Here is a 13799-nt window from a genome sequence, read left to right on the forward strand (position 1 = left end):
CACCACCGGGGCCCCGCCCCTCCTCGGCTAGACACGCCCCTGCCCCGCCCCCAAATTCTTGAACTGGTGAGTTGGACTTTTGTCCCTTCACTTTGCAAGGGCTGGAGAATCTCAGATTCTAATCCTGAAGCAGAAACCCACCGGCGCGCCCGCCTTGCCTGGGGAGTGAAGCAAGAGTGATCTATGTGGGAACAAGCTTCCTAACACTCGGCGCTCTCACATTCGGGCTTCTCTCTGACTCTAGCCAAGCTTCCCGCACCCAGAATCTTTCCTTCCAAGGCTATGGAAGGTGTAGGACCGTCCCGTTTACAGGTTCTACACAAACCCTGGGAAATATTGTGTCTTCACTGTTTCCTCCAGCAGGTACTCTCTCCATCACCCCCATCCAACCAGCATTTTAGCTGAGGGCCTCTTCACAATGCGTTGTCATTAGCAATATAAATGTATTAATTGATGTGTTTCACACATTAATTAGCAGTGTCCCCACTTCTTCCACTACAGCCTTTTTTTTATGTATGGAGAAACAAACAATTACAAATTACTTACTTGCGATGAAGGAAGGTACCTTCGGTAGGACACATTTTAAAATGTTTGTTCTTGCTGAGTGTGGCGGCACATGCCTTTAATGCCAGGACTCAGGGCAGAAGCAGGCAAATCTCTTGTGAGTTCCAGGACAACTTGTTCTACATAGTGAGTTCCAGACCAGTCAGTGGTGCACAGTGAGACCTTAAATAAAAATAAAAACATAAATAATAAAATGCTATTTCCGGGGCTGGAGAAATGGCTCAGAGGTTAAGAGCATTGCCTGCTCTTCCAAAGGTCCTGAGTTCAATTCCCAGCAACCACATGGTGGCTCACAACCATCTGTTATGGGGTCTGGTGCCCTCTTCTGGCCTGCAGGCATATATACAGATAGACTATTGTATACATAACAAATAAATAAATAAAAATAAATATTTTAAAATGCTATTTCCGGTGAGCTGAAAAAAACATGGAGTGCTTACAAGTGAGCCTGCAACTTTATGGGACACAAGGAAGCGCTGGGCATGATGTCACAGGTCTGTAATCCCAGCACTGAGAAAGGGGAGATGCAAAGATCAGGAGTTAAAGGCCAACTTCGATGTCATAGCAAGTTTAAGGCAAGCCTGGGACATGAGACTTAGTGGGAGGGAGACAAATAAGCAAAAAACATGAAAATGAGGTGGGTGGCAGTGGCAGTGGCGCTGGCGCACACCATTAATCCCAGACCTCAGGAGGCAGAGGCAGGCAGATCTCTGTGAGTTCGAGGCCAGCCTGGTCTACATAGAAAATTCTAGCACAGGCTCCAATCCTACACAGAGAAACACTGTTTCGAAAAACAAAACATGAAAATGATTTCTTTCTTTCTTTTTTGGTTTTTCGAGACAGGGTTTCTCTGTAGATTTGGCGTCTGTCTTGAAACTAGCTCTTGTAGATCACGCTGACCTTGAACTCACAGAGAAGTGCCTGCCTCTGCCTCCTGAGTCCTGGAATTAAAGGCATGTGCTATCACCACTCAGCTGAAAATGATTTTTTTATTGAGCTCTACATTTTTCTCTGCTCCCTCCCGTCCCTGCCTCTCCCCTCCCCTTCAACCCTCTCTCCCATGGTTCCCACGCTCCCAATTTACTCAGGAGATCTTGTCTTTTTCTACTTCCCAAGTAGATTAGATCCATGTATGTCTCTCTTAGGGTCCTCATTGTTGCCTAGGCTATCTGGGATTGTGATTTGTAGGCTGGTTTTCTTTGCTTTATGTTGAAAAACCACTTAAGAGTGAGTACATATGATAATTGTCTTGCTGGGTCTGGGTTACCTCACTCAATACGATGTTTTCTAGCTCCATTCATTTGCCTGTAAATTTCGAGATGCTGTTTTTTTTTTTTTTTCTGCTCTGTACTCCATTGTGTAAATGCACCACATTTTCCTTATCCATTCTTTGGCCAAGAGTCTGGTTATGACAAACAATGCTGCTATGAACATAGCTGAGCACGTGTCCTTGTTGCACTATTGAGCACATATTGTAACTGTAATTCTTGCTTGATACATGTTTTGTTATATGTAATTTTACTATGCTAAAGTTAAAACTTTCCTTTTTTAGATTTATTTATTATATGTACAGTATGTATTGTGTGCTATAAGAGGGTACCAGATCTCATTACAGATGGTTGTGAGCCCCAGTTGTTTGTGAGCCAACATGTGGTTGCTGGGATTTGAACTCAGGACCTCTGAAAGAGCAGCCAATGCTCTTAACCTCTGAGCTATCTCTCCAGCCACAAAAACTTTCCTTTTTTATTTAAACAGAAAAGGGGAAATGGTGTGGGAGGTCCTTCTGTATATGTGTTGCTTTATTGATTAATGACTAAAGAAGCTTCCTTGGCATGTGATAGGGCAGAGTAGAGCTAGGTGGGGAAAACTAAACTGAATGCTGGGAGAAAGAAGGCGAAGTTAAGGAGAAGGCATGGAGCAACCAGAGGAGAAAGACATGTTGCCAGATGGAACCTTGCCCGTAGGCCACGAGCCTCATGGTAAAATATAAAATAATAGAAATGGATTAACCAAAGATATAAAAACTAGGTAGCCATACACTTAAGTGACTAGCCAAACAGTATTACAAATAATATCGTTTCTGTGTGATTATTTGGGGCTGAGCAGCCAGGAATGAACGAATAGCCTCCTACAACACTCCAGAGAATTGACAGTGACAGGGGCACTCATTTCATAAATACTGGTGTGCAGAACAGGCCTGGGGACAACCAGCTCCAATGGTACTTCCACTTACCTTGCAGCCCTACAGGGCCTGGGTAAATTGAAAATAAACATGTGTTGCTAAAACAGCAGTTACAAAAAAATTGATTGAAGATACCCTGCAAGGGTAGGGCACTCACACAAGTCATAGATAATAAACAAAGGAAAATAGCAGTGTTAGTCCTGGCTTATGAGTTGTTTGCCAAGAAGGTACCTGAGGTCCCCCAAACAGTACAGACTGTTGCCACTGCTATCGGTTGCTCACCATATTTAGACAGTGTGATGACTATACTTGGTTGTCACCGTGACCACGTCTGAGATTAACTAAAATCCAAAAATGGGGGGCACCTGTGAAGGACTTTTTTTTAAATCTCAATTTGAAGTAGGAAGATTCACTTCTAGACTGGATTTTGAGGCGAGCTGACACATCTTTAATCTGGCCACACCTTCTGGCCTATATGAGGACAAGGAAGAAGGAGGCTTTTGCTCTTTGTCCTTTGGAGCCTTTGACAGGCCCCCCCATAGATGAGTCACAGAGGAGACCTTCGGGATTTCAGAGCGAGGCTCTGTCATCATCTGCAGACAACTGTTCTCCCTTTGAAAGACAGCTCTTGGCCTGCTATTGGGCTTTAGTGGAAACTGAAGTTTGACAATGGCCACCAAGCTACAGTGTGCACTGAGCCCATCATGAGCTCCGTGTTATCAGTCCACCACACCATAAAGTAGGACATGCATAGCAGCTGCCTATTATCAGGTGCAAGTGGTACATATGAAATCGTGCAGGATCCGGTGGTTCTATACCTGAGCAGGTCCTGGAGGCACAAGCAGTTACGTGAAAAAGTTGCCCCAGTGTCTCCCATTACAGTGCCTTCTGCTGCCTGGTATACACCTTTAGCTTCACAGGATATTCCCTAGGATCAACTGATTGAGGAAGTCTAGGGCCTGGTTTACTGATGGTTCTATACATTATGCAGGCACCACCCAGAGGTGGACAGCTGCAATATTATAGCCCTTTCCTGGGACAACCCTGAAGACACCAGTGTAGGAAAATCTTCACGATGAACAGAACTTCAGGCAGTACACACGGTATTACAGTTTGTTCAGAAGGAGAAGTGGCCATATGTGCGATTGTTCGCTGATTCATGGGCCGTAACCAATGGATTAGCTGGATAGTCAGGGACTTGGAGAGATCATAATTGGAAAATTGGTGAGAAAGACATCTGGGGAAGAAATACATGGATAGATCTCTTCAGATGGGTGGAGGATGTGAAGAGGCTTGCGTGTCGTGTAAACGCTCATCAAAAGGTGACTGCAGTAGAGAAGCCAATAGTGGATGGCTCATTCTGTGGACAGTCAGTCTCTTTCCCCAGCAATTCCATCACGGCCCACTGGGCCCATGAACAAAGGGGCCATCTTGGCAGAGATGGGATCAACCACATGGACTTCCACTCACCAAGGCTGACCTGGCTACAGCTCCTCCTGGGTGCTAGATCTGCCAATAGCAGAGACCAACACTGAGCCTTAGATACGGGGCCATTCCTGAGGGTGACCAGTCAACAGCCAAACAGCCACTACCTCCATGGAAAAAGCAATGCTTTGTCCTTACTGGAGTAGATACTTATTCTGGTTATGGATTTGCCTTTCCTGCACATAATGCTTCTGTCAAAACCACCATCCTTGGACCTACAGTATGCCTTATCCACAGTCAGTATTCCACACGGTACTGCTTCTGACCAAGGAAGTCACTTCACAGCCAGAGAAATGTAACAGCGGGCCCACAGTCATGGGATTCACTGGTCTTACCATGTCCCTGAAAGAAAGATGGGATGGCCTTTTGAAGACACAGTTACAGAACCAATTAGGTGGCAGCAGCATGAAAGACTGGGGTAGGATTCTCTAGAAGGCAGCACAGGCTTTGAATCAGAGTCTAGTATATGGTAGAGTTTCTTCCATAGCCAGGATCCATGGGTTCAGAAATCAAGGGGGTGGAAAAGGGAATAGTTCCACTTACTGACACTTCCAGTGAACCCCTAGAAAAACTTTTGCTTCCTGTTTCTGCAAGCTTAAGTTTTGTTGACTTAGGAGTTTTGGTTTCAGAGGAGGGAGCACTCCAGCCAGGAGCCACGACAAACATTCCATTGAACTGGAAGCTCAGACTTCTCTCTGGCCACTTTGGGCTCCCAGTGCTCTTTTTTCTTCTTCTTTTTTTTTTTATAATTTTTTAACAATTTATTTAACTTCATTTTTATGTGCGTTGATGTGAAGGTGTCAGATCATGTGGAACTGCATTTTCAGACAGTTGTGAGCTGCCATGTGGGTGCTGGGAATTGAACCCGGGTCCTCTGGAAGAGCAGTCAGTGCTCTTAACCACTGAGCCATCTCTCCAGTCCCGCCCCCCCCCACCCCTGCTCCCAATGCTCTTAAACCAGCAGTCTAAGAAGGGAATAACAGTATTTGTCAGGAGGGGCGATTGATCCAGATTGCCATGGGGAAATTGGATTACTTCTCCACAATGCTGGTAAGAAAGATTACGTCTGGAGTGCAGAAGATCCTTTAAGGCATCTCTTGGTGCTACCGTGTCCCGTGATTAAAGTTAATGGGAAACTAAAACAGCCTCCTCCAGGCAGGGTGACGAGGGCACAGACACATCTGGAATGAAGGGATGGGTCACTCCTCCAGGTAAAGAGCTGAGACCTGCTGAGGTTCTTGCCAAGGAAATACAGAATGGGTAGTAAAGGAAGGTAGTTCTAAATACCAGCTAAGGCCACGTGACCAGCTACAGAAACAAAGATTATACTTAACATGAATGGTTCTGTTGTATATTGGTGAGAATGCATTTGTACAGATATTTGTATTTTCTTTCTTCAATTTCTTTATCATGTGATATAATGTAAATTAAGAGATGATCAATGATTATGATACTTAAGTTTGAGATATTAAAAGAATGTCTCTCAAGGGACATTACCACCTATTCTAAATTCATCATGCATTTGTGGTTGTCTAAGGGATGAGTATATATGTTGGGTGTAATTATGACCTGGTTAAATAGATGATGTGTTTGTGATTGTATGTGGAATAGTTAGTTACATTTAGGTGTTATGACCTGGTTATTGTTTTCATTTGGGAATTAATTATGATATAAGAAGGTGATTGTCTGTCAGGTTGGCAAGGGGTGGGCTGTGACGGCTATTCTTGGTTGTCTACTGGACTGCATCTGGAATTAACTAAAATCCGAAAGTGGAGGGCACACCTGTGAGGGATTTTTGCTTAATTTGACATGGGTAGATCCACTTTCTTTTTCTTCGAATACAGGGTTTCTCTGTGTAGCCCTGGCTGTCCAGGAACTCACTGTGTAGATCAGAATGGCCTTGCACTCAGATCTGCCTGCCTCTGACTCCAGAGTGTTGGGATTAAAGGTACATGCCACCATAGCCGGGCTTGCTAGACCCACTTCTCAGATGGATTTTGAGTCGGAAGACATTCACCTTTGATCCGGATCTTGAGGTGGAAAGAACTAGGAAAGTTAGCCCGGAGCGAGGAAGAGCCAGTTCAGTCCCATATCCAAGGCATGTGGGCCATGCCTTCTGCTGGAAGCCTTCCATGAATGAACATGAAAGAAGGAAGCTTTTGCTTTTTGCCTGTTTGCCCTTTTCTTGCCAGCACATCCATTCCTTCACTGGCACTGGCGTTAGAGCCTACTTCTACTTCTTCAGGGTCCCAGCACATACAGAAGACCAGCTGAGACAGCCAACCTTGTGGACGGAGCACCTGCTGGGTTCTTGGACTTCCGGTTCACAGCCAGCCATTGTTGGATTAGTTTTAAATCATTTTAACAAACCCCCTACCTATATAGAGATTCATTCTATAATTTCTGTTACTCTAGAGAGCCCCATAGACTTTCTGGAAAGCTGCTAAGTGTTATGTATCTGTCTAATTGCCTCCTAAATATTTGTGTTTCTGCCCAACCATAGTACAGCTGTCATCTTGGTCAACGAAGTTTCTGTTACTGCAGAGACTCAACCGGTAGAAGTGTTTCTGAATGCCCAGCCCGAACGGTACAGCCTATCCAAGTCTCAGGGGACAACCTGGAAGAGGGGGGCGGAAGGATGGTAAGAGGTAGACCATTGTAGAAAGCGATCAGCACTGATTGTGGGGTGGGGGAGGGGCTCCCTGCCACCAGTGGATTTGTAGACAGTTGACAGTTGCGAGGGAAGTAAGGTTCACGAGCTCCCATCCTCCGGCTTTTGTACGCAGTTAACAGTTGCTTGGCAGAGACATTTTTTATTCAGTGATATAGGCCATGCTCTTGTAACTGTAATTAAACTCATTAGTTCATTAACGGAGACTTGGACAGAATTGTTTCCTCGGTCTATTGAACAGAAGGTTGTTCTTCTCACCAGAAAAAGTTTATGCAAGTGGGAAAGCAAGATACAGAGCTGGGCAGACAACAATGCTCTCTTCTGGGTTAAGGGGAATTGTGCCTGTGTTCACACACGTTACCACAAAGAAACACTAGAAAATATCACTCGGTGCCTCAGGCGCCAATGCCTTCTACTGTGATTAGCACTAGAGTAAGTACACGTGAAGGAAAAAAAAAAAAAGAAAAAAAAAACATAAGCACTCAGACACTACAAAAGCAAAAACCTCAGACGTGATTTCCAACCTATAGACGGACGTGGTAGTGTGAGCACGCTGGAGGCTGAGGCAGGAGGATTGGCGGAGCACTGCCAGAACTACAAAAAAAGTGGAGAGGATACATGTCAATGAGCTGGCCCAGGTGAGGTTCATAAGCCCAGCACGTGGCCCAAGTGCAGGAAAATAAGCAAGCTCACTTCACAAATGAACATCATGGAGCTGGAGAGGAAGGGCTGAGGGGACCCAAGTTGGATTCCCAGCACCCACATGGAGGTTCACAACCATAACGCTAGGCCCACGATGTACATGATCCACAGACATACACATAAAATAATTTTTAAAAATAAATGAACGTCACGAGAAGGAAGTGAAGAAACGGTTCCAGATGACTAAAGACCTAAGAAGTCCAGACAGTGGCTGCAGAGAGGCTCAGGTAGAGAAGCGAGATGTGTTTAAGGAGCTTTCCTGGGAGCATCCTGTCCCGTCCCCCCAACTCCCTCCCTTTTTCCCCCCTCCCCCCGCCGCACCCGGCGGACGCGCAGCCGCGCAGCTTTCCCGGTTCCGCCTCCTCCAATCTGGACCCTCCTCGCGTTCCGTTCGTGCGTGCAAGCGGGCGCCGAGCTGGCTGGGCCGCGGAGGGCGGATGGCGGACTCGCAGGCCTTCTGCGTGGCCGAGGAGCGCAGCGGCCACTGCGCCGTGGTGGACGGACACTTCCTCTACGTGTGGGGGGGCTACGTGGTAAGGGGAAGGGGCGGGCGCGCCGGGGCGGCGCGGGAGCGGCGGCTGGGGGATGACTGCCGGCACCGCGGCACCCCCAGCGGCTTCCAGGAGGCTCGCCTGCGCAGCGCACCCCACTCGCCGCGGGCCGCCCGTGGTCGCCCCGGCTCCCCAAACCACCCAACCGGGGTCCCGGGGTGCGTGCCTCCTCCAGCCTCCGTGGCGCAGGACTGGAGAAGACCCCAGGACGTTGTGCTGTGTTATACTGTCTTTCTATTGCCACGGTGCGACTCAAAATACCCAAGTCACCAAGCAGTTAAATGTATCAGCTATTTTTAGTGCCATTTCTTTGCTAATTAAGTACTTCTGTAGTCTCAAAAATAGATTTGTATTCGCAACACCGCACCACGGAATTCTGTGGTTGAAAATTCGTATTGCCATGGCTGTTGGAATGTGAGTTTGTTTTGTTTCTATGATCGGAGGATGATAGCAAGGATTATTGAGTTGGAAAAATAATTCAGGTTATCCACGCCAACCCCGTTCGTTTACGGATTAGAAAATAAGCCCCACGGAAGCCCTACTGGAAATAGACGCTACATCTTCTGACTTCTCTATACCTTTATATGACAGACCTGTAACCCGAGTGACTCACAATGAAATAAAGTGCATAATGTGTGTGTTAAGAATTCTCAGGTCCAAGTGGGTTTTTGTTGTTGTTTTGTGTGTTTATTCCTAATGTAGTGCAGTATCAGAAAAAAAATCAGAATTAGTTTTTGAGAGTCCCTAGGAACTCTCAATCTTAACCAATAGGATCATAGATTACGGTCTAATCTGTATAGCCGACAAGTCTCCATTTTATTTTAATATTTTTAGATTTATGTACATGAATGTTTTGTCTGTATGTATGTCTTTGCGTCTTGTGTGTGCTTGCTGTCCGTGTAGGTCAGAGGAGGGTGTTGGAGACCCAGAACTGGCGTTACAGATGGTTGTGAGCCGCCACGTGGGTACTGGGAATCCAATCCAAGGTCTCTGCAAGAGCAGCCAGGGCTCTTAACCACCGAGCCATCTCCCTAGCCCCAAATCTCCATTTTATAAAGAAAGGCATTGACCCTTTGATGGTCATATGACACCAGGGACTGCTTTTTGGAGCCTTGTTTTATTAATTTAATTAACTGAGACATCTCAACACTGCTGCTCAAACAGGCTGGCCTAGAATTTCCCATGTAGCCCAGGTTGGCTCCAGAGTTAGGGCTAGCTTCCTGTTTTTGCCTCCCAGTGTTCAAACTTACAGGCAGGAGTGACCACAACTAGCTCTCCCATTGTTTTTGGCTTTATCTGTTTTTGTTTGCTTGTTTGTTTTATTTTGAAACTGGTCTCAGGTACCACCCTGGAGCTCCTGATCCTCCACCTTCCATCTCCTGAGTGTTGGGATTACTAGTGGTCCTTTCCTGGCCTGGCTTCATAACACATGATAATGGCTGTATGCACATATTACATATACAAATGATGGCTGTGTGCACATGAAGTTTTTAAATAATGTTTTTAAAGATCTACCACTTGGAGATATAGACTTTCTAAATTTTATATGCTGTGTTATTATCGGGTTGTCTTGATAATGGTATAAGGTAAATGGAAAAAATTAAAATAATAATCTTTCCAGCCAGCTTGTGTAGCAGCATACCTGTAAGGCCTGAAGTTGGGAGGCAGAAGCAGGAGAAGCAGGACCTGAAGGGCCTTCTCTGCTAGATTGTGAGTTCAAGGGTAGCCTGGACTACAAGACCTTGTCTCAAAAATAATAGAAATCTTCAAATATCTCATCTTTGTATGGATTCACCTTAACTCCATAAATGAAAAAGACCAGTGCGGAATTCTTTGGCGTTATAAAGGAAATGTTGGAATGTTTTAAATTTTTATTTTACTCTTGAAAATTGTAATCAGTAAGAGTCCAGTTCTCCAGAATATTTCAAAGAGCAGAGGCACCACACACACAACCCTGAAAAATACAACACAGATTAAATACTGGGTCTATTCCTTTCTAAACGCCAAGAGTCAGCAGCAGTGTGGTAACACCTCAGGTTAAGTGGCAGGGCCGTGAAATGGGGGGGGGGGGGGAATCAGTGGTGTGGTAACGTCTCAGGTATAAGTGGGGGGAATCAGCAGTGTGGTAAGGTTTCAGGTGTAAGTGGGAAGGGGAAGTCATCATCAGTGCGGTAATGCCTCAGGTATAAAGTGGACAGGGAATAAAAGTAGGAAGCCAAAAAGACCGCATGCCTTATCTCCAGAAAATGCAGTATTCTTTCATCAACTCTCCTAGAAGGATCTTGGAGCAGGAGACGGCTGAAAGGCCCAGGCAGCTGGAGGGATTCCAGCAGTCGGTGGTTAGGAATATGGTTGGCGTTGTCTGTTTTATATTCGTTTTTCTCGTTAATGCAAGCTGTGCCTGTGTGGAAGCTGACAGGTGCGCGTCCTGAAAACAGCTGTCCGAGGTGCTTCTTGCTTGAGTAATGAAGAGCAATGGAGCTGAAGCTGGTCTCACGAGGCCAGTGCAGGTCGTGCTAGGATACTCCTGTTCTCTGCTCCCCTGTGCCTTTCACACAGGCTGTCAATGCAGCTGGCAGGGCCGTGAAATGTGGGCGGTTTCCGAGATCGTGAAGGAAGAGTCATTGTCTGTCCATAGATGGTGGATCTTCCTCTCGGGACCTCAATCAGGCACTTATGTTTCTTAGCAGGACTGATAAGGATGAATTTTTCTCTGAACTACTAGAAAATTTAATCTATAAATATGATAATCTTGCCTGTTATGTATGGAAGATCCGTTTAGAAAATGTTTGAGGGGGTGAAGGGAGGAGGACTTTGGCGCCAGAGACTAAAGTGTGTCGGCGCGCTAAAGCTCCACAGGCTGGGAGAGAGATCGCACGGACAGTCAGGCTATGTAACTGTTTTTGTTTGTAAAAGCAGCATTTTGAATCTGGATAACTAATTATACAATAAATGCTTCTTCTAAGATAGCTAGAGGAAAATTCCATCAGAGCCTTAGGACTGACAACTAAACAGGAAAACAGAACTTCACTGTGGGGGAGGAAGAGAACTGTTTTAAAATTCTGGGTCAAGAAAAGAAAATCTGAGTTGGAAAAATATATAAAGAAAAAATTGGCAGTTCAAAGTTTTTAAAATAGCTTTTATAAGAGCACCGCGAAATGAGAACCCTAATCCCAAAGGGGAAATATGTGTAATGTATATGGTAGACTCAAGTCCTACAAAAACCAAGAGCAGTTGGTGAGTTTCAAAGAAGTGGAGGGCGCAGGAGGAAGAGTCCTTTCCTGTGCATATGAAGTCCTGGGTTGGGTTGGGAAGATGGCCGTGTGGTCCCCACTGCAATCCCAGCGCTGCAGAGGTGAGGCAGAGGGAGCAGATGTGCAGCTCACCCCTGGGTGAGCTAATAGGGAGCTAATAACCAGTCTGGGCCAGACTCTGTCAAAGAAGAAGATTTGAAAAAGTAGAAATAAAATAAGAGTAAAAACATAAAAGTCCATTACCTACCTGTAGAGTAGATATGATCAATATCTTGAATTTCTTCTTTGACACTATCACGCAAACATCTATAAGCAGTATAGTATTTGATCTGAGAATTTAATTATAGCATATTTTCCCTTTTAGGTTTATGCTTTTTTTTTTTTTTGGTTTATGCTTTGCTTTTCTAGACAGGGTTTCTCTGTGTAGCCCTCGCTGTCCTAGAACTCACTCTGTAGACCAGACAAGCCTTGAACTCACAGAGATCCACCTGCCTATGTACCCTGAGTGTTGGAATCAAAGGCTTGTGCCACCACCTCGAGACACATGTTTTTTAAAATCAGTTTTAATTGTTCTTTTTAAAAATTGCTATGTGTATGTATGTATATGGCTGCTGTGTGTGGGAGTACCTACAGAGGCCAGAAGAGGGCGCCAGATCCCCTGAAGTAGGAATAGCAAGTTGTGAGCCACTCAAGTGCCTGACTTGCATGCTGGGATCTGAATGGTCATCCTCTGGAAGAGCCCCAAGTACTGTGTATGTTTGTATGTATGTACTGTTGGACTCTAGCGTCCAAACACCGAGAAGGAGTTGCCCTCAGAGACCATCTCACACACCACAGCCGATGCAAAAGCATGAGGATTTTATTTATTTATTTATTTAACACCGAGAAGGAGTTGCCCTCAGAGACCATCTCACACACCACAGCCGATGCAAAAGCATGAGGATTTTATTTATTTATTTATTTATTTATTTATTTATTTAATAAATCTTTTTTTAATATTTATTTATTATGTATACAATATTCTGTCTATGTATATACCTGCTGGCCAGAGGAGGGCACCAGACCTCATTACAGTTGGTTGTGAGCCACCATGTGGTTGCTGGGAATTGAACTCAGGACCTTTGGAAGAGCAGGCAATGCTCTTAACCTCTGAGCCATCTCTCCAGCCCCACATGAGGATTTTATTAATTCTGTCATGACAGGGTCCCCCAGCATTCGGGAAGTCGAGGGACCTCGAATAGCGGGTACAGTCTACTTTTAAAGGGGCCACAGAAGCAAGGGGGGTTGTTCTTTGACTATTCTGATTGGCTTATTCGAAAGGGCTATTACCAATAATTGACTGGAGAGCTGTTGCCAGATCAGATGAGGTAAGAGGTAATTTTGACCCTGTTTCCCAGGGGACTGAATCAAAAGATACGTATATGGGTAATTGTTCAGGAACTGAGTGCGTGCATGTGTAGCTGTTAGGTCCTTGGTTCCCAGGGGAAGAGGGGAAGCACTATGGCACAGAGGCTGAGAGGATTCAGAATTGTCAGAAATGGCTTCAGGATTGTCTTAAAGTCTTACAGTACGAATGTAGGAATTTAGAGACAGGGTTTCTCTGAGGTCCTGGCTATCCTGGAACTCTCTCTGTAGACCAGGTTGACCTCAAACTCAAAGATCCACCTGCCTCTGCCTCCGAGTGCTGGGATTAAACCTTGAGACTTAGCTGTCTACTGCCATCACCACTAGCACCACCCCACCTCACCCCCTCTTAGTCCTCTTATTTATTATCCATTCCATTTCTTCAGGACCATAACTTCGCTAAATATCACCAAATAGTTCTCAAGTACACTGCAAGCCACGGTCCGTTACTGAAGTGTATCCTATGCAGTGTTGCGCTGTGTAAGCTCGCTGTTCCTCAGCTAGTCTACTTTTGGTGACTGTTGTTGTTCATTGCTATAATGAGCAGCGGCAGCGAGCATCCTTACGTTGTCTATTACACATGCACAGGGCGTGTTCATTCTCTAGGGCCTGTACCACTTGTCAGGCAAACTGAATTGGAGATTTCAGACTGTTGACAAAATATTTGTATTAATTTGCATCTCCACCAGCCTCCTCATTCTTCCACATCCTAAACAACATTTGCTACCATCTGCCCTTAATTTTTCTGCCAACACAATGAGGGTGACATGGTATTTCATTGTAGTTTTGGTTTTCATTGCTCAGATTAATGATGTTTGCCGTGTGTGTATGTGTGTATGTGTGTGTGTATGTGTGTATGTGTGCGTGTGTATGTGTGTATGTGTGTGTAAGTGTGCGTGTGTGTGTATGTGTGTGTATGTGTGTGTATGTATGTGTGTATGTGTATGTGTGTGTATGTGTGTATGTGTATGTGTGTGTATGTGTGT

The 13799-nt window shown here is 45.2% G+C and overlaps 1 protein-coding gene across 3 annotated transcripts in view; it reads left to right on the forward strand.

Annotated features, from left to right (window-relative positions):
* The first annotated feature begins 8010 nt into the window (after positions 1 to 8010).
* The window catches only part of Klhdc1 (kelch domain containing 1), a 36976-nt gene continuing 31187 nt past the window's right edge, over positions 8011 to 13799 (forward strand). For all 3 annotated transcript variants that reach the window (XM_026780119.1, XM_026780122.1, XM_005343139.2), the window contains exon 1: positions 8011 to 8137. In XM_026780119.1, coding sequence (XP_026635920.1) covers positions 8042 to 8137 — 96 coding nt within the window. In that variant the 5' untranslated portion in view covers positions 8011 to 8041. The remainder of the gene's footprint in view (positions 8138 to 13799) is intronic.

Source organism: Microtus ochrogaster, chromosome 1 (genome assembly GCF_000317375.1).
Source record: "Microtus ochrogaster isolate Prairie Vole_2 chromosome 1, MicOch1.0, whole genome shotgun sequence".
NCBI lineage: Eukaryota > Metazoa > Chordata > Mammalia > Rodentia > Cricetidae > Microtus > Microtus ochrogaster.